This window comes from Hippopotamus amphibius, chromosome 2 (assembly GCF_030028045.1).
Source record: "Hippopotamus amphibius kiboko isolate mHipAmp2 chromosome 2, mHipAmp2.hap2, whole genome shotgun sequence".
NCBI lineage: Eukaryota > Metazoa > Chordata > Mammalia > Artiodactyla > Hippopotamidae > Hippopotamus > Hippopotamus amphibius.
In genome coordinates, this window is record NC_080187.1 from 214961601 (window position 1) to 214981446 (window position 19846).

Here is a 19846-nt window from a genome sequence, read left to right on the forward strand (position 1 = left end):
CTGAGCTCAGAGCAGATCACACGCTGCTCCTCAACAGTAACATATAATGACAGGCGATACTTAGCTAAGGGCTGACCACGTGCCTGACACCGCACACTAAGCACTTGAAGTGTATTAACACATTTCCTCCCCACAAAACCTTAAGAAGTTGGTGCTATTACTTTCCCCATTTGGTAAACTAGAGCACAGAGAGGTTAAGTAACTTTCCCAAAGTCACATAGTTACTGATAACTTCTTCACTGCTGCCAGGCTGAAAACAAAGTCCAACTTTGCTTTGGAAAGTTCCTAAGGCCCTTTGGATCCCTCTCGTCTCTGTGGCTTTCAGGGACCCCCCTCCCCATCTCCCACTACTTTCCTGGACCCACACTGCACACTGCGGCTGTACTGCGCTATTTACAGTTCCCAAAGCCAGCCAGCGCTCTCACCCCTCCCTACCTTTGTCCATGCTGTTCCTTCTGCCTAAGGTCCCAGCTCTATGAAGTCTCCCCATCAGCCCTTCCCTCTTTCCTGCTTCTTGTGGACCTTCTACACCACTTCTTCACTTTTAAGAATTCTTTCTTGGCGCTGTCTGTTGGCCTGTCAGTCCTGGGAACTCCTTGGCGGTAACGAAGGGGTCCTGCTAGTAGACTCCAGCCCAGGGACTGTCACATTGTCAGCGCCAGGAAACGTCTGGAATGGACGAATGCTGCAGAGAGTGTGGCCCACTCTCCACAAACAGATCCGAGGAGAGCGGCCCAGGCCTGGCCTCAATCTCTCCTACGCCGGGGGAGCTGCGCCCGGGAAGGCTTGGAGGTTGCCCCACGGCGGGCTGGTCGGCCCTCGGGGAGGGACCTTCAGGAGCCTCCGACGCGGGCGGGCAGGTGGGGGCAGGGCGTGGGCGCGGACACACCCCCCGCAGTGCCCCCGGCGCCCGGCAGGGGGCGCCGCCCCGCCGGCCCACGCCCCGCCGCGCGCCCGGCCGGCTCCCTCGCGCAGGCGCGCTGCTGCGGGCGGAGGATCCGGGCCGCGCTTCCTCTCGCCAGGCCTGCGAGCTTCCTCCCCGCGGAGCCCAGGGCGAGCCCAGCTTGGCCGCCGCCGCCGAGACCGCCGCCGCCCTCCCGCCCTCGCCCCACCCTGCACCCTGCCCGGAGGTCCTGCCGGGGTGGGGTCCGAGCGGGGCGAACGCCCGGCAGCGCCGCCGTCGGGGCCATCCCCCGGCCAGCGGTCCTTCCCGCCCCAGCCAGCCTGTGGCCGCCGGAGCCTCCGGGGCGTGGAACGCGGGGACCCCCTGCGGCCCCCGATCCAGGGTCCGGGGCGGCCCCGGGCAACCGGCGCGCCGTCCCCAGTCGCACCTCGGTGGCGGCGTTCGGAAGCGGAACTCTGCCGGGGCCGCGCCGGCTACATTGTTTCCTCCCCCCGACTCCCTCCCGCCCCCCTTCCCCCGCCTTTCTTCCCTCCCCGACCCGGGCCGCGCGGCCATCCCCCTGGCTCTGTTTGGCCGTCCCTCCTCCCCCTCCTTTCGCCCCCAGACCTCTTTGTACCGCACCGCCCGGGGACTTCTGCGCCCCTCCCCTCCCCCCTGGCCGCATGGACCGTCCCGCAGGCCGCTGATGCTGCCCGCAGCGAGGTGGCCCGGACCGCAGTGCCCCGAGAGAGGTGAGTGCCTGGCAGGCCTGGAGGAGGGGGGCGTCCGAGTGCTTTTCGCGGAGCGGAGGCGGTTGGAGGTCGCTCGTCCCGCTTCTCTTGCTTCTGTTGCAGCTGCCGTGGCGTCCACACCCATCCCCCAACTCCCTTACCCCCTCCTTCCCGGGTTCGAAATCTCCCGGGAGTTACTGTCAGCCCGACTGGGAGGGGAGCGCACGAGGGAGGTACTGCTTTTCGAGCCCCACAGACTTGTCTCAGGCCACCCCGAGTCTGTCCTTCCCGCCGTATAGGGGCTGGCTGGAGCCTGGAAGGAGGGGGTCAGCGTGGGCCAGGGCCGAGGAGAATGGGTGGTTTGCCATTCCCTGCCCAGGGCCTCTCTGCAGGTTCCTTGGCCTGCCGGGTTCTGACCCCTCCCTCATTCCCCCGCGGAGGCCCTGCGGTCTCCAGGAAGCCCAGGGCCCAGCCACCTCCCAGGAGCCTGCCAGAGGCTGAGCCTGTCACCCTCGGCTTCCCAGAAGTCTCGGCCTAAACCAAGGGACCTCTGACCCCAGGGTGTGGAAACTGGGCAGGGCTTCTGTCCTGGGTGGAGGTGACCCTGGGCATTAGAACTATGCCCCCACCTCCTGGCAGCCTTGTCAGCCCATTTTCCCAGGCTTCTCAGGGCCCAGGCCAGGTGTCAGGAAGGGGCGTGTCCAGCCACCAGATCCTTGGAGCTTAACGAGGAGTTCATCTCCCCTCCCATTTTGTAGACCTGGGGAGTGAGGCTTAAAGGGGGAAGTTGCTATCCCAGGCCTCTGGCAGAGTGAGGTTATCTTTTCATCCCTCCTACTGTGCAGAGCTGGACTGCTGTGGGTAGAGGGAAACCAAGCAGGTGCCTTTACCCACCAGGGACGTAAGCCCCCAACCTGGCCCGTGGGACCTTGTGGGGTGAGCATGTGCTCCCCTACAGAGGGCTAGAGAGAAGGGAGAGGGCTTCCGGCCCCAGCTCTGTCTGGATCTGGGCTCAGGCAGCATCGGCACTGCCTATGGGATTTCCCCTGGTGCCTGAGGCTGGGTCCCACGAAGGGATGTGGTGAGTGTGCGAGGGAGGGCACCCGGGGGGTGTAGCCCTGGTGCTGAGCTGAGACAGCCTGGTGGTCATTCCTGACTCATCCCTCCCATACACCTTTGGCTCAGCTGGTGAATGGGATCTGGATGGGGAAGGCGAGAGCCCTGTTTCCACAGGGAGCACCCTACAGCCTTGGCATAGGAGCATTGTCAGAGTGGGAACACCCAGGGGGTCTCTTCCAAGCTCCCCACACCCTGATGTTGCCAGTGTCTTTCTTGGTGCGGCCCCGCAGGAACAGGGTGATGGTAGCAGGAAGGAGATTGGGAGCGTGGCAGGATCCTCTTGCTGCTGGGAGTGTGGGAGGTTCCCTGGAGGATACTGAGCCATTCTGGGGCCCCTTGGGGCCGCTGGCAGTTTTGTCCTGCTCAGGCCTCTGCCCTTGATTTAGAGTTGTTTCCGGTTGCCCTGACACGCGCAGTGGAGGGGACACAGATGTGTTAGGCCTGTGAGGCTCCCCTCACCCAGCCCTAACTTCCTTTCCAGCCTGAGGGCCTGGGGCTGAAGCCTGACATGGTTGGACGCCTGTGAGCTGCCTGGTGTGGGCCGGGGTCCCAAGGCCCTTGTAGAAAGGGGTCTGGCTTCAGGCAAGCACGCGCGCAGGGATTCACTTTTTATCTGGCAAGCTTGGTGCCTTCCTCCCTGCTCTTCTCTCTGCATTGGGTCTGGGACAGAGAAGGACCAGAATAAGGTCTCCAGCACCACTGCAGAGGGCACCAGGCCCCAGGGGTTGAGCCATCACGGAGCAGACCAGAGTACAGGCAGAGACAGAGGCCCAGGGCTCAGGGTGACGTGGCTGCCCCAACGAGCCTGATCCGGCCAGACCCGGGGTCCAGTTCTGGGCTCCATCTTTGGGGGGTTTTGAAGCCTTAGTTCACAGTCCCCAAAGAAACACCCCAAAGGTGTTTGGTCTGGAAAAGAGAAGGCAGGGAAGGACCGTCATGTGTCTGAGGGGCTGTCCCAAACCAGAAAGGCCATCCCTTGATGTCCCAGACACGAGGATCAGAGATGGGGGACAGGCAGGTCCCCAGGAAGCAAATCTGAGCTCATTATGAGAAAACTACCTATGTAGGTATGTAGTACTAGTGGTCTTAACTTAGAAAGTAACAGAACAACGCTACAGAAAATTTAGAAGACAGAAACTCACCCCCTGTTTCTTCACTGGCACGGTGGCTGTTAGTGTCTTGGAGCTCCCAGCCAGTCTCTTCCTGATCTTTTTTCCCTTCGTCACTGTTGTCATTTGGGTGTGCGTGCCCGTCACACCTTTTTTCATTTGATACTGTATCTGGGCATTTTCTCATGTTGCTACGCAGTCTGTGTGACTTTGCCTCCAAAACGCTATAGAATATTCCAGACAGCTCTGCCACAGCAGCTTTATCCCAACCCTCTTACCATGCTTTCCCCTCTGTTGCTGTTGTCATTGTTGTCACAGGGTAACAGCCGAGGGAATTGGAGAGAGTGGGCAACTTGGCACCCAACCAGTGTGATTCCAGACCCAGCTCTGCCGCTTAGGCCTGGGTAGAGGGACCTTGGACAGGTCATCCTTTGAGCCAGAGTTTCTTTGTATACCCAACGGGGTGGTGATAGCTACTTCAGAGGGGACTGTGCGGACACCGAACTAACTAACCAAGGTACTGGCAGGTGCCTGGCACAGGCCCTGGCGTCCGCTAGATGCTCTGTAGGAAGGGGTAGGCATTGTTGACAGAGAGCCCACTGCAGGCTGCCTCAGCGTGTGCAGAAGACACCTGGGCCAGGGTTGGCTAATGGCTCACCTGACCGAGGGTGGTCTCTGCCCAGGAAGCCCTTCGGAAACCTTGTGTTCAGAGACTACTCTGGCCGGTGTCCGGTCCCCCCCTCTCTGCCTTCCCCCCTCCCCATCGCCATGTGGAAGATGGGCTGCTGGTTGGTTTCTGGGGCCTGGCCCTACCCGTTCTCCTTCTGTTCTTCCAGCGTCAGAGCTGAATGGACGAGGCCTCTTCTCTGAGAGCCTGGCTGCCTCCTGTCCCCCAGCTTCAGCTACTTCCTAGGCCAGCCCCATCTCCCCAGTGGAGACAGAGGCCTCCGTTCCCTGGGAAAACTGAATCTTGGGCAAGGAACTCAGGCATCCTGAGCCCCAAGCCAGGGACCACCATGCCAGCCTCATCCTCCCGCCCAGTGGCTGGGGGAGGGAAGAAAGCTGGGATCGGGGGGCACAGATTCTAGAGCCTTCAAGCTGGGAGTTGAAGGGGAACATAGATGGTCCACAAATCACGGGGGACGTCTTGTTGTGTTAGCGTCCTCCTCTTCGGCAGATGCTCCCCAGGTCTAACCTGAGTGTGTACTGCTCTGGTATCGTTTGCCTCCTCTTGTTCCATTTCTGTGGAGAGCAGAGAACTGGGAGTGCCCTTCTAGGGCCCCTCCATGAACAGTAGGAGGAAACCAGTCTCAGCTCGGCACTCCCAGGGCCTAAGAGAGCATCGCCCCAGATGACCCCTGGTATGGCTCAGGACTAACCTAGGCAGAGGGTCCTCCCCGAGGTGGCCCACTCATTGCAGAGGGCTCCCAGGCGCATGACCTCGGACTCCAGCCGCCAGACGTTTGCCTTCGGGGTGTCTCCCTCCTCCCTGGTCTTGGCGCAGGGCAAGTGGGCATTACAGCTGCCCTCCTGTCCCGCAGCTTGGACTGGGATGAGGTCACAGGGTGCGGTCCTCTCCAAGATGCTGGCCTGGCTGGGGTGAGCGCTTTGGGTGTTTCTCAGGGCCCCCCTCCTTGGTTGGGGACAGGATGGGTGGAGGAGCAGGCCACCCTCCACACCACGCGGGGAGCACTGCCTCCCCTCCTCCTCTCCTCTGGGTCCCTCATCCAAGGGCTGGAAATAGAATCCGCTAAGTAATGATTAAAGTCAAATTCAGACCTAAAAATAAAGAACTGGTGAGGAAGAGCTAGTGTGCTCCCTGCGTGGCTGAGGGGAGAAGCAAGCAGGGTGAGGCTGGATTCAGGGAGCCGAGCCCTGCTTCCCGGGAGAGGCCAGAGCCCACTCTGGGGGACCAGGAGTACTCCACTAACTGGGGGGAGTCTCTTGTATCAGGCATGATGCAGCCAGTCAGGGGCAGACTGGCAGGACCAGGGAGAGAATCCCATTTCTCCCATGGGGAAACTGAAGCCTGGGAGGGACAAGTGGTTTGTCCAGCAACTGTCCAGGAGCTCCCCTTGGCAGGCTCGCAGGGCCCTGGGGCCCCAGGCAGCCCAGCTCACCCTTTTGCCTGCTCAGTTTCTCTTCCTGGTTTTGAGGTACTGTAATGAGCGTAGCTTCTCATCACACAGCAGCTATGTACGCCTCGGTGGGGCTGGGCCTCCAACCGCAGCTTCCCTCCGCCTCCCCTCCCCTTCCGTGGTCTGGGCCCCTAGAAGCAGAAGAGAGGCTGCCTGACGCACCCCCCTCCTCCCCGCCGGTCCTCCTCTCCACACAGTTGGAAGCCTGGTGGGTGGGTGAAAACCTGGGTGTCATCTGACGCCTGCTCACTCTGGCTGCTGCTGCTCAGCCCTGCCCGCCCGGTCCCTGCTCCTCACCCAGGCCCGGGCATCTGTGGCCCGTGCTCTCCGCGCTGCAGGGAGACAGGCGGGGAGAGGGAAGAAGGAACCCTGAGAGCTCCCCTGTCAACCAGTAAAGGAGGCCAGAGTCAGAGAGGAGTCCGCTGGGGGAGGCCTGTGGTTCCAACTTCCTGGCAGAGCTGGTGGGAGCTCAGAAGCTGGGGATCTGCATAGGCCAGAACAGCCAGGAGGGCTTCCTGGAGGGGAAAGGCCTTGAAAATCAAGAAGCATTTGAGAAAGAGGCAGGGTAGGGGCAGAGGTCCTTGCTTGGAGCTCCTACTCGCTCTAGGGCTGCTGGCTTCTCTAGTTGCTGTGTGGCCCTGGACAAACTCTTGGCCTCTCTGTGCAAGGCAGGGTATGACACAGATGTAACCCATGCTTCCCAGAGCGGGAGGGCCGAACTCTGACTGGACCTTCCCTCGGCTGCCCTCTCCCACCTCTCTGTCCAGGGTGTCATCTGCCCTGCGCAGGGAGGGGGAGGAAGGTTTTCTCCCGACCAAGTTCAGACAAGTCTGAGCTGAAGTCCTTGCTCTACGCCTTGGAAGCTGGGCGACCCTCCTCAGCCTGGTTCCTCCTCTGTCAAACAGATCAACAGGAAAACCTCACGGGGGTTTTTTGAGGATTAAGTGACCAAGGCAGGATTGGGTCCGTCGGCTCTCACTCTCATGCTTTCATTTTTACAGTCCACGCTGTGGAGGGAGGATGTCGGTAACCCCTCTTCTCCCTCCACTGGGGAGCAAGGCTGTACGTCCTTTGAGTTGGGCATCCCCACAGCTTTACCTTCTAAGCCATGTGCTCTCTGGATCCCAGTTCTGAGATGGGGAAACCAGGAATCTGGGGTCAAAGTTCTAGACAGCTCACCCGCCTCTGGGCCGCTGTCTCCCGACCCATAAGGTGGCTAGGGGACTTTGGGGTGACGGACAAGGACACTCTGGTTTTGAAGGGTTCGTTGGAGATCCGTGCTGAGAAGCTGTATGTAAATGTAGGCAAGTGAGGATGAAAGGCCACAGCCTGTGCTGAGGGGGGTGGCGGAACAGAGGCCTGGGTTAGGGCCCTGGGGAGGCCTGGAGTCCCCACGGCCCGGTGCGGGTAGGTAATGAGGCTCCTGAGCGGTAATTAGAAACCTTTCTGGGCCAGGAGTGTCAGCCTCCCGCCGCCGCGGTGCCTGGGGGAGGAGGCTCCCCATAAGCCTCCTCTAGCGCCAGCCCCCACCGCTCCCAAACCGCTAGACGGGATTTCCGGTCCCACTGAGCCATTGCGGGGCAGGAGAAAAGCCAGCACGTTGTGCTGTAATTTGGTTTTTAACATGTCGCAGCCTTTAGACTCCTCCCTCCCCGTAGGGCAGGGGTGCTGAAAGCTGAGGGAACCCTGGCGGTGGGGGGTGGGCAGCACACACTGGAGACGAGATGGGACCGTCCATCCTCCCCGCCCTCCCCTGACCCCCGGGGAGGTCCAGGCCTCTGCAAGTGTCTTGTGCCCAATTCTGCAGCTGAGGCTTCTGTGTCGTGGGTATGCTGAGGGCTCTGGGACCATGCATCCGGCTCAGTGGGAAGCAGCCTCCAGCCCACGGCCTGGTGTGTGGCCGGGGCGTCACAGTGCCGTCAGCTTGGGTGCCCTTTGCAGAACCAGGGGTGGGACTGATTTTACTGCTGCCAAACCAGCCCAGCAGCTGGCGGTGCCCCGCCCTCCTCAGGTGTCTTTCAGAGGGGCGTGCCCAATCAGAAACTGAGTGCTGCTTGCGTCTGCCCCGGGACTTGTCAGAAACGTCCAGACTGCCTGGCTTCAGAGCCTCTGTGGACCCCCAGCCCCCCTACCTGAGCTTTCTTCAGCCTTAACTAACTTTGTCTGTGCCATGGTTTGAAATCCTCATCCTGGCCTGATCTAGCACGGTGGCTTCCACCTGAGATCCTTCCAGTTCCAGCTCCCCTCCCCCTCTTCCTGGAAGTGGCCCCGTCTCTCCTCTGCTGAGGCACGAAGCACACCTGGCTGTGATTAACCACCTGGTAGCCAGGGGGGCAGGAGCAGGGCTGCATTTTCTTTGGGGACCCCAGGTTGGGCACAGAGGAGAGGTGCTGGGTAGCATTCTTGGGTTTCCAAGGGCAGGACCTCCTGGGCTCTTCCCCCTTCCTGTCCATCCTGGCCATCATACATGGGGCTGGGCGCACAGGGAGGCTCTTGAAACAATGGCTCAAAGAATGAGAGGGCAAGGTGGACCTGCTTGTTGCCTCTGGGGTCTGCCCCTGCCCTGCAGAGGCTCCAGCTGGGTGCTGTGGCAGGACCAGAGTCTCTGGGGGCCATGGCCCCCCGAGTTCCCCCAGGTCTCTTGTGCACTTCCCTTTTCAGTGGGTATTTTTAGCTGGCTGTAAACAGTTACTGAAGGCTCCCACGCCCCATTAGGCAGTGGAGTTTTGGTGCGGGGGGCAGGGCAGGAGCCCCTTGACCTACCCGGGCCCCCAGCACGTGCTCGGTTCTGAGGGTCTGCAGCTGCCCCCAGGCAGGAAAAGGGCAGTTTCTGGGCTTCCCCCGTCCCTGCCAGCCTGGGGTCCCAAGAAGGGCCCGCCCGAGACTGCGGCCACTGACCTCAGCGCTCGGGCACAATGCCCAGCCTGTTCCCGGGACCCCAGCACAAGGACTCCTGGGAGCAGGGTTTGGGGCAGGAAGTCGAAGTGAAAGCCCCCTGTCCCCCAGCCCTGTGGGGGTGGGGTGGCAGCTGCTGTCCCTTTGGGGTTAAATATAGTCCTGTGCGTTATGGGGCCAGCGTGGTGCAGCCAGCCTGGCTTCCCCCTGTTGTTTGTTGGTTCGTTCATTCATTCAGCACTCCCGGGCTGAGCAGCCACGCTGGGCCGGCCCTGCTGGGGCGTGAGTCAGCCTCCGCTTTCCTCCTGCCGGGCTCCCAGGCCAGGGTCAGGGAGCTCTGCACCGGAGCATGGGCTGCGAGAGGCTCTGGAGGCCCGGAGCAGCCACCACAGCTGGGGGACCACGGAAGGCTCCTGGCACAAGTGGTTTTCAAAAAGTCCTTTATTTTCTTACTAATCTTATTTTTAGGGGGAAGGTAATAGATGCATGTGGTTAAAAACAGGTTAAAAGAACACAATAGCAGGTATACAAGGAACAGTGAGTTTGCCTTGAACTTGCTACTCACTCCTCCCTTCCCATTCCCAGAGACAGCCTGTTATCCGTTTCTTCTGTCTTGCAAAGGTAATCTCGGGTTAGGGATGAATGGTATGTCCTTTTAAAAGACAACAATTTGTAGTATACCATGGGTGATGTCCTGCACCATGCTTTTTTTCCTTTTTTGTCTTTGAGTATTTCAGACCTACCAAAAAGCTGAAATAGTGCTCTAATGAATACCCGTATGTACTTTACTCAGGTTCACCAGTTGTTAACTTTTTGCCGCATTTGCTTTACCTCGTCTCTTCTATACATAGACATGTGTATGTGTATTGTTCTGCTGAGTTATTTGAGTGTTAGTTACAGGCATCATCCCTTTCTCTCCTAAGTGCTTTAGCACAGATCTCTTACATAATCACAGCACCACAATCACAGTTAAGAAAATTAACATTAATTCCATAATATTATCTAACATTTTCATTTTCCCAGTTGTCCCCAGATGATCTTTATAGCTATTTTTTCCCTCTGATCCAGAATCCGATTCAGAATCACTCATTGAATCTTGCTATCATGTGTCTTTTCTTTTTTTCTTTTCCAGCTTTATTGAGATATGTTTGCTATTTCATGTTGTGTAAGTTTAAGGTGTACAATGTGATGGTTTGATATCTGTGTATATTGTGAAACAATTACCACAATAAGGTTACTTAACTTATCCTTCACCTCCCGTAATTACCATTTTGTTGTTGTGTCATGTTTCTTTAGTGTCGTGTTTCATCCAGAGCATTACCCAGCCTGTGTTTGTTTTGTCTTTTATGACGTTGACTTTAAGAGCCCAGGCCAGTTATTTGGGCTCTGCCTGCCTGTGTCTTCCTGACTGGAGTCAGGTTAGGTGGCTCTGCGGGACCGTCGCACAGAGGATGCCGTGCCCTCCTTAGTGCAGGAGGCACTCCGTGTGTTCCTCTCATTATTGGTGATGCTTAATTTGATCACTTGGTTAACGAGGCATCTGCCACCTCTTCCTGTGGCGAAGGTGCTTTTTCCCTCTCTCTGATTCACCTGGAGGGTGGTACTTAGATGCCATGTCGCTGTGCTATTCCTCCAGCAACGTTTCCTTCGTGACTTGAGCTGGCTTTTTTGCCATTTCTACTTACTCTATCATGGGGAGGTTTCTGTATCAACATCTAGCAATCCGTCCTGGCCCCATCACAGCTGGAGTTGTATTGTTCCCTTTTAGGGCTGTCTGGTCATTTATTTACTTGGTTCCTTATTAACGGACGTGAAGGTTGTCTCTCAATCTCTCACTACAACAAACAGTACTGTAGGGACTGTCCTGCTACATTTTTTAGGCACGTGTGCAACCCCGAAGGTTGAGTGGGAGTTCCTTGGGTAGAGAAGGGGGAGGGAGTGGAGAGGGAATGCCAAGGCAGGGAGGTGGGTGGGGCGCTGGAGTCCTAGGAGCAGCAGGTGAGGAAGGGATCTGGCTCAGGCGCTGGAGAGCCAGTGAGTCCCAGAAAGGTCAAGGGACCTTCCCAAGGTCACACAACAAGTTGGTGGCAGAGTCAGGGACAGGACCCAGAGCCCTTGACTCGCAGGACAGTGTTCCCACACTTCGTCCACAAAGTGGCCTGAAACAAGGTTCCCATAACCCTGGAAGGGCCCCTCTGTGCTAGAGACCTAGGTTTGTAGCAGCCCCTTCCAGCCACTCTGACTCGTGGCCTCTGACCTGGAAGGGGATAGCCCGGCTGGACCCTCAGGGCCCGAAGGATGGGGCCATCCTGGCCTCGTGATTTCACCAGGGGGGAGCCATGAGCGAGGGTTTGCAGCTCCCGCTGGCAGGGTTTCTGTGTGAAGAAAGCAGGCTTCAGAGCAGCCCTGGGAGCCATAGGGTTGTCAGCAACCCGTTGTACAGATGGAGAAACGAGGTCCTGAAGTCATAGCCAGTAGATCAAAGGGGAGAGGCGAGCTGCCGCCTCTCCTTTCCAGGTCTGTCATCGTCAACACCCAGACCCTCAAGGAAGCCCACCCTGACGCTCGTGGGCCCTTCCTCTGAGCACCGCTTGCTTCTCCCTCTTCCCTTGCACTCTCTTTTCTAGGCCAGTGTGGTCCCAGCCTGCAGGCATGGTGCGGGCACCTGAGGCAGGGCGGCAGCAGGGGTGGGGGTCGGACTGGGGCAGGATGCTCACTGGAGATGCTCACTGGCCTCAGGTAAGGCCACTTGCCTCTGGGCCTGGCTCAGCATCCTCATCTGTAAAATGGGGATAATAATAGCCTCTCTCCCAGTTGTTAGAGGATTTGATGAGCCATAATGTGCCAGGGACAGTCCTGGCACAGAATAAGTGCTCAGCAAACAGGGCCTATTATTATTTGTATTATTATCATCAAGTCAGTGGGGAGGCAGCAGCAACAGCTGCAGGCCAGAGAGGGAATGTTTGCAAACTGGCAGCTGGGAGGGTGAGTAATGGTGCCTCAGCCTCCGCGCCCTCCCACCTACCATGGTGGCGAGTCTTGCAACGGAGGGGGGGGGGGGTGCATGGGGATGTGGAGAGCTGGCAGAGTCCCTGTTCAGAAGGGCTTGCAGGTTGGGGACCCAGCCAACCACGGAGGGACCCTGGTTCAGGTTCTGGAGCATCACCCCTAGCTAGCTGAACGACTTAGGGCAAGTTGTTCAAACCTCATGAACCTCAGTTTCCATTTCTATAAAATGGGGGAGGTTCTCAGGAGCCCAGAGGTGCCTCCTGTACTCATGGTGGTTCAGCCGTGTCAATGTTTGTGTGTGTCGAGCAGTCCAGCCTCATCCTTCTTGCGCCCCAGTCTCTCTGCCCGGATGGCAGAGGTTGACAGGCTGGCCTTGGGACAGGAAGCACTATGTGTTCCGGAAGGAAGGGAAGCCCTTCTTTCCCAGGGGCGGGGGGGGGTGATGCCGGGCCCTGTGCCAGACGCTTCTAAGTCTGGGGTCTCATTCCACCCCCTCCACAGCCTGCTTGTGGGGGATCCCTGTCCCCGCCTTCAGGGTGAGGGATCCAAGGCTCAAAAGGGTTGCAGCCATTTGCCCAAGTTGTATACTCAGCAGAGCCGGGTCTGCCTGACCCTAGCACCAAGAGTGGGGCCTGGAAGCGGTGGTGGGGCTCCTTCTGGTCTCCAAGACCACACACTCCCCTGCTGAGGCCCCCAGGCCCCGTGGCCCTCAGAAGCAAACCCTGTTTCCTCACGTCAGCGTTCGAAGCCCCCTTATCCCTGCAAGGTTTGTGCCAGGCAGACCCAGTACACATAGTCCCGTGCAGTGGACTGACGGGGTGCTTAGACCCTCAGGGTCTGTTTCCCACCCTCCTCACCGTGGGCGTCCAGCCTGGGGTGCCCCTGCCTTTCTAAGCCCTCTAGCCTTCAGGGCTCAGCTCCAGCGCTTCCTCCTCCAGGAAGTTCATCTAAGCTCTGCAGACCTCGTTCACCTCACACCCCTGGGAACCTGCACTCAGATGTCTTCTTCCACTGCCTGGCGTGGCGTAGGTGGTAACGTCTGTGAGTGTCAGCCAGGCCCCAGGCCTTGTCCATCCTGCAAATGAGCCTGGGAAGAAGGCACGTGGAGGAGGTTTTCTTCTAACATACCTTGAGCACAGAGTAGTCACTGGCCCTGTCTAAGCCTCAGTTTCCTCATCCGTCAGAATAGAACAGTAGCCCCATCCCTCTGCTTCCTGAGACAGGTACACAGGGGCTCTGGGCTCTGTTTGGGAAGATGATGGTCCTAGAGGGAGCTCTGAGCTGGGGCCACAAAGAGCGTGCGTGCAAGACGGGGTTGACTTGCTGCTCTTGGGGCGTGGGATTGGCTGGGGTAGCTTTCCTGGGGGAGTCAGCTTTATTGAAGTAAACATATACACCAAAAAGTACATCAGTCATAAGGGGCCAGCTCAGCGAATTGCCACAGAGTTGAACTTGCCCCATTCCAGTCACTGCCTTCTCCAAGGGCAGTGGGAAATCCCCTGATTTTGAACTTTATATAAATGGAATCACACGGCATGTGTGCTTTCTGTCTGGCGTCTTGGTTAGCATGATGTTTAGATGCATCGGTGTTGTTTCATAGCTGTAGTTTCTTCACATTTGCCGCTGTCCAGTCTTCTGTTCTGTGAATATACACAGTTTATCCATCTCACTCCTGATGGGCATCTGGGCCGTTCCCAGCACGGGGTTTGTTGCGGACTGTGCTGCTGTGCGTGCTCCCGTGCCTTTCTCAGCAGCGCCTGCCGTGTTTTCTCTTGGGTGTGTGCCGGGAAGTGGGGGGGCCAGACCATGGGGTTGGCGTACACTTGGCTTCAGAGATACTGCCTGGGCGGATTTTTACAGGTAGCAGAACGAAGAGGCCCACAGAGGACAAGTGACTTTCCTAAGATCCCAAGCACCTTCCGCAGGTTCTCAGCTGCCCTGGGGGGCCCTGTGGTCCCCCACAGACCATTTAGCTAACATCCAGCCATGAGGCCGCTGGGGCAGGTGCCCCTCACTCCCTGCAGTCTGTGGCCTTGTTGGTCGTCCGGAGGGCTGTCAGGCCACAGTGGGCTCAGGGTTGGTGGCCTCCTGTCCTTGGGGGTCCTCCGCCCTCATCCCCTGCCTCCTTCCCTGCCCAGTACCCTCAGCCTGCCCAGACTGGAAAGGACAGCCCTTGCCCCAAGTCCCAGCTCTGGAAGCCTCTGACATCTGTTCACATCGCTGTGGGGAAGGAGCAGGGTCTCAGTGACGGGGGGAGCCATCTCCTCTCCCAGCTTCCCTTCAGTCTTCCCCTCTCCCCACAGCTCTCATGGTACTAAGTGACAGGTCGGCCTTCCTGTGACACGGGGACACCAGATCTTCTGAGAAGATGTCGGCAATTCAGGTACCGCAGGGGCAGGGGTCTAGGGCAAATGAGTATCCCTACCACCGCCACGGGGCTACTGAGAGAAGAGAGGAAATGAGAATTCAGGTTGATTGGCTCCTCTTTCCCAGTCCTGGCTTTCAACAAAATAGGATTCCAGGGCCCACTGTCAGGTGCGGGGCCCCCGAGAAGCACACGTCGGGGGGCAGTGGGGAAGTCTCAGCTGGAAGGCACCCGGAGCTCTCTGGGGGAAGCGCACCTAACCCCGGCTCAGGGAGGCCCCCCAGGAGGCTGTGACTTCCAGGGCTGTGCAGACAGGTGGGTGGGGGTTGCCCCAGGCCGCACCCACCCACCTGTTGCCTGCCCTGCAGGCCGCCTGGCCATCCGGTACAGAATGTATCGCCAAGTACAACTTTCACGGCACTGCTGAGCAGGACCTTCCCTTCTGCAAGGGAGACGTGCTCACCATTGTGGCTGTCACCAAGGTAACCAGGGACTTCACACCCCACCCCCTCCCTCCTCTGGGTTTGGGCTCCCCTGAAGGGGAGGGTGAGCCTGAGAGCTCTCCTCTGAGCTCTCCTCTGCCCAGGACCCCAACTGGTACAAAGCCAAGAACAAGGTGGGCCGTGAGGGCATCATCCCAGCCAACTACGTCCAGAAGCGGGAGGGCGTGAAGGCAGGCACCAAGCTCAGCCTCATGCCGTGAGTACCCCTGAGGAATGGTCGGGAACTCCCAGACTGGGAGGAAGGAGATCGGGGAGCCCCGTTTCCCCTAGAAGAGTCGGGGAAACAGGGAGACGAGAATAACGGGCTGGGATGTCCGTGAGGGCCTCTGGAGATGAGGGGAAGGTCGTGGTGCTGGACCTCAGCGGGGAGAACAGAGCTAGAAGGACGGAGGAGAGAAGGGTGGGAGGGAGAGGATGAGGGCCTCCGATGCCTGTCTGAGCCACGAACCGCGGGGAGGTGCCAGCCAGAGGGAGGGCCTTCAGGAAATGGAGCCCGGCCGTGCCCTTGGACCACCACAGCCCCCGGCCTGGCCTCCCCACAGCTGGTTCCATGGCAAGATCACGCGGGAGCAGGCCGAGCGGCTCCTGTGCCCACCAGAGACGGGCCTGTTCCTGGTGCGGGAGAGCACCAACTACCCCGGCGACTACACGCTGTGCGTGAGCTGCGACGGCAAGGTGGAGCACTACCGCATCATATACCACGCCAGCAAGCTCAGCATCGATGAGGAGGTGTACTTTGAGAACCTCATGCAGCTGGTGGAGGTGAGCGGAGCACCCGCGCGGGCTCGGATTCCGGCTGCATTCCCAGCGCTTCTGGCTGCATGACCTTGGGCAAGGCCTGCAGCCTCTGCGAGCCCGCGTCACCTCACGCTGTGTGCCAGGGTTGGTCCCTGACCCCGCAATGTCAGCACAGGGAGGTGGCACCCCGGTTCATAGGCCAGGAAACAAAGGTTCAGAGCAGTTGAGGGACCTGCCTCTGGTCACACAGCTGTGAATTGGAGGTGCCAGGACTAGAATGTGAGTCTTCTGACCCCAGCACTAGCTTCCTTCCAGCCACTCGTAGAACTGATGCCCAGCTGTGTGTGTATAAGCATGCCCTCGCGAGCTGCACCTTGCTGGCCACATGTCCCTGCTGCTCCCAAGGCCAGCCCTGCCCCAGGCAGCCTGCAGATGCCTGCTGCGCCCACTCTCAGCGCCTTCCCCTTGCTGGCCTGGCTTGGCCGATGTCAGGGGAGGGTCCTGTGCACACCTGGCTTGTCAGGGGAGGGTCCTGTGCGCACCTGGCTAGAGGCTGGTGTTAGACTGAGCCAGGCCCTGTCCTCTGCTTTGGGATGCTGGTGAGGCCCTGAGTGATAGCAGCAACTGGGTATCTGTCCAGCACCTGGATGTGGGGTGGCATGGGAGATAGGCCATGTGTCTGGGGCCTCCCTAACCCCCACTAGAAATTGGGAGCTCTCCTGACCCAAAGCCACTGGGCTGGGTGGGACCGGCCTCTGTTGCCCTCTGGTGGTCAGACCAGGGCGGTGCATGGGCGCCGCGGGCGGTGCACAGGGGGTTGGCCCTGATCGCCTGCCCTGCCCGTCTGCAGCACTACACCTCAGATGCAGACGGACTCTGTACTCGCCTCATCAAGCCAAAGGTCATGGAGGGCACCGTGGCGGCCCAGGATGAGTTCTTCCGCAGTGAGTGCCACCCCCACCCCCACCTCACTTGCCTACCCAGCTCCTCCCACCCAGGCTTCCTGGCACTGCCCCCATCCTGGAGGCTCTGGAGACCTGCAGGGAACCCCACTCATGTCACAGTCCAGTCTGCCTCTGCTGTGACCCCTGCTCTGACCTCAGCACCCCTCACTGACCACCCACTCCCTGCCAGGTGGCTGGGCGCTGAACATGAAGGACCTGAAGCTGCTGCAGACCATCGGGAAGGGGGAGTTTGGAGGTGAGCCAGAGAAGGCAGGAGCCCTGGGAGGGGCTGGCGACTGTGAGGAGTCCAGGGAACAACCCCCAACTCTCTTCCCCCAGACGTGATGCTGGGCGACTACCGAGGGAACAAAGTCGCCGTCAAGTGCATTAAGAACGATGCCACTGCCCAGGCCTTCCTGGCTGAAGCCTCTGTCATGACGTGAGTTGGGGCAGGCAGTGCGTGGAAGGTTGCCCGGGGCCAGGAGGTGATGGGGAGGTTTGGCAGGCTCTGACCACACCGTCCTGCCCCAGGCAACTTCGGCATAGCAACCTGGTACAGCTTCTGGGTGTGATCGTAGAGGAGAAGGGAGGGCTGTACATCGTCACCGAGTACATGGCCAAGGTGCGTACCTGCCCCGCGATCCAGCCCCCGTCCTGGAGCTGAACACTGGGGCCCGTGCCGTCCAGCTGCCCTGAGCCCCGTGCTGCACCCTCGGGCCCCTGGTCCCTCAGCCCCTTCTCTCCAGCTGGGCTTCAGAGTCACCAGGGCTTTTGTCCTGGCTCATCATTAACTCACTGTAACCTTGGACGAGTTGTGTCACCTCCCACACCTCAGGTCCTCCTCTGCGAATGGAGATAACAGAGTTTACCTCACAGATTTACGAGAATTTAGAGACGGTGCATGAAAGTCCTGAGCGCCGCGTCCAGCATGTAGAATCTGATATTCCTTCAGAAGTGCTGTCAGGGCCTCTCCCCGACCCTCCCTTCTCCTCACACCTCCCTTGCACGTTGCCACTTACCCAGCCCCAGGCCTGTGTCCCCCGGGGTCTAGAGGGCAAGTCTGACCCGTGGGGCCTGTCGGTCTGTCTGTCCTGCCCCAGGGGAGCCTGGTGGACTACCTGCGGTCTCGGGGTCGGTCGGTGCTGGGCGGAGACTGCCTCCTCAAGTTCTCTCTGTGAGTGAAGCAGCCCCGAGGGACGGGGCGGGGGGCGCTCTGCTGGGGGATCCCTGTCTGAGGGCACGTGGGCGGCTCGCCCCCAGAGACGTCTGCGAGGCCATGGAATACCTGGAGGGCAACAACTTCGTGCACCGGGACCTGGCCGCGCGCAACGTGCTGGTGTCCGAGGACAACGTGGCCAAGGTCAGCGACTTCGGCCTCACCAAGGAGGCCTCCAGCACCCAGGACACGGGCAAGCTGCCGGTCAAGTGGACGGCCCCCGAGGCCCTGAGAGAGAAGGTGGGGGGGCCTCCCCTCAGGGCCCGAGCGGTGGGGGATGGGGTTCCTGGGCCACCCCCGCCCCCCGGGTTCCCAGGACCTGACACTGCCTCTCCCATCCACGTGGCAGAAATTCTCCACCAAGTCTGACGTGTGGAGTTTCGGGATCCTCCTCTGGGAAATCTACTCTTTTGGGCGCGTGCCTTATCCAAGAATTGTGAGTGTGGGCGCTGGGGCTGAGAGGGGGGCTGGGAGCGAGGGTGGGGGTGGCAGGGCGGGGGCCTCGCGGGGCCCTGCCTCCCCCCTCTGAGGCCTAGAAGCTGCAGACCTGCCCTCGGGAGGTCGCGGGCCGCTCGCTGGGCCTGGGTCTGAGGCGGAACTAGGGAGGCCCTTGCAGAGGAATGCCCGGTGAGGGGTCCCCCCGGGGTCAGGCCTTACGCATTCACACCACCCACCTGCCTGCAGCCCCTGAAGGACGTCGTCCCGCGGGTGGAGAAGGGCTACAAGATGGACGCCCCCGACGGCTGCCCACCCGCCGTCTACGAAGTCATGAAGAACTGCTGGCAGCTGGACGCCGCCACGCGGCCCTCCTTCCTGCAGCTGCGTGAGCAGCTCGAGCACATCAGATCCCACGAGCTGCACCTGTGACTGCCGGCCTCCGCCCAGGTCGTGGGCCTGTGGGGACGGAACCCGGATAGATCGCGGACCTGGTGCCCCCGCTCACTGGGCCCGCACCTGAACTGAGCCCAGCAGGCCGGTGGGCTTCTCTCCTCTGTCCCAGCCTGCGCCCCTTCTGGCCCCAGAGACCCTGCCCAGGCCTGGCACGTTCTCGCATGGACCCACCTGTGGGGCTTTGGGAGCCCTGCCCACGGGCCAAGAAGAGAGGAGGCTGAGGAGCGGGAGGCAGACGCTCCCCCTGGCCTCCCGTCTGTCGCCGTCTTAGAGTTTTATGCCTTTCCTTTTTTGAGATTTTTTTCCGTGTGTTTATTTTTTATTATTTTTCAAGCTAAGGAGAAAGAAAGTACCCAGCAAATGGGCATTTTACAAGAAGTACGAATCTTATTTTTCCTGTCCTGCCCACGAGGGTTGGGGGGGGAGCAGGCCCCTCTCTAGGGACCCACCGCCCCAGCCTCGTTCCCCACCCCGTGTTCCGTGTCCGTGTCGCCTCGGTCGCCCCCTGTCTGCGCCTGACCGTGTTGCACTGTTTGCATGCGCCCGAGGCAGACGTCTGTCAGGGGCTTGGAGTCCGTGTGCCGCTGCCGCCCACCCCCTGCCTTGTGAGATGGAATCGTAATAAACCACTCCATGAGGACACCGCTGCCCCGTCTCGGCGCTTCCTCCGCGGAGCCTGCCTGTCCCATCCGGCCCCCCATCCCCGTGCCATCCTGTCCCTCCCCCTGTCTCTGTGAGTGAGGCTGTGCTTGCCCTGTGAGTGGGGCGGGGTGGGGAGCACGGCAGGGAGATGTCGCCGCCGCCTCGTGTCAGCTGCACGCACGCGTGTCCTGTCTGCCGTGGGAGAGCTCTCACTGCCCGCCGCCCCCAGCGTCCTGCTGCTGGGCGGGCTTGGCCCTGAGACCGTCCCGGGCTTGGGTCCCGTCCACGGGGTGATGCCTGGGCGTCCCGGCTGCCTCTCCTGCCGTGTTGTCCAGGCCGTCAGCACAAGGAGGGCTGGAGCCACGGAGGGGGAGAGAGCCAGGCCGGACCAGCTGGAGATGGGCTCCCCCTGGTAGGAGGCAAGATAAACGTCTCACGCGTCAGAGGAGTTGCTGACCTGGAGCGGGAGAGGGAGGGTGCGGCTCTGATAGGAGGGTGGTTCTCACAGTTCACCTAAGATGTAGCATCGCTGCCGCATCCCCACCGCCCTGTGTGCCCAGCTCTGTGCCTGAGGATGCAAAGGGGGGGGTCTTCCCCATCCCACCTCGTGGGGCACAGATGGAGAATGCGGACGAGCCATGAGATTTTCTCCCCAGGGCCAGT

The 19846-nt window shown here is 60.0% G+C and overlaps 1 protein-coding gene across 1 annotated transcript; it reads left to right on the top strand.

Annotated features, from left to right (window-relative positions):
* The first annotated feature begins 974 nt into the window (after positions 1-974).
* Positions 975-19183, top strand: CSK (C-terminal Src kinase). Its single transcript, XM_057724092.1, has 13 exons — positions 975-1635; positions 14188-14267; positions 14618-14731; positions 14836-14948; positions 15295-15514; positions 16341-16434; positions 16625-16690; positions 16774-16873; positions 16966-17056; positions 17535-17608; positions 17695-17890; positions 18000-18086; positions 18335-19183. The coding sequence occupies exons 2-13, from the start codon at positions 14253-14255 to the stop codon at positions 18515-18517; spliced, it is 1353 nt and encodes a 450-aa protein (XP_057580075.1). The 5' UTR covers positions 975-1635; positions 14188-14252; the 3' UTR covers positions 18518-19183.
* Positions 19184-19846: the final 663 nt, after the last annotated feature.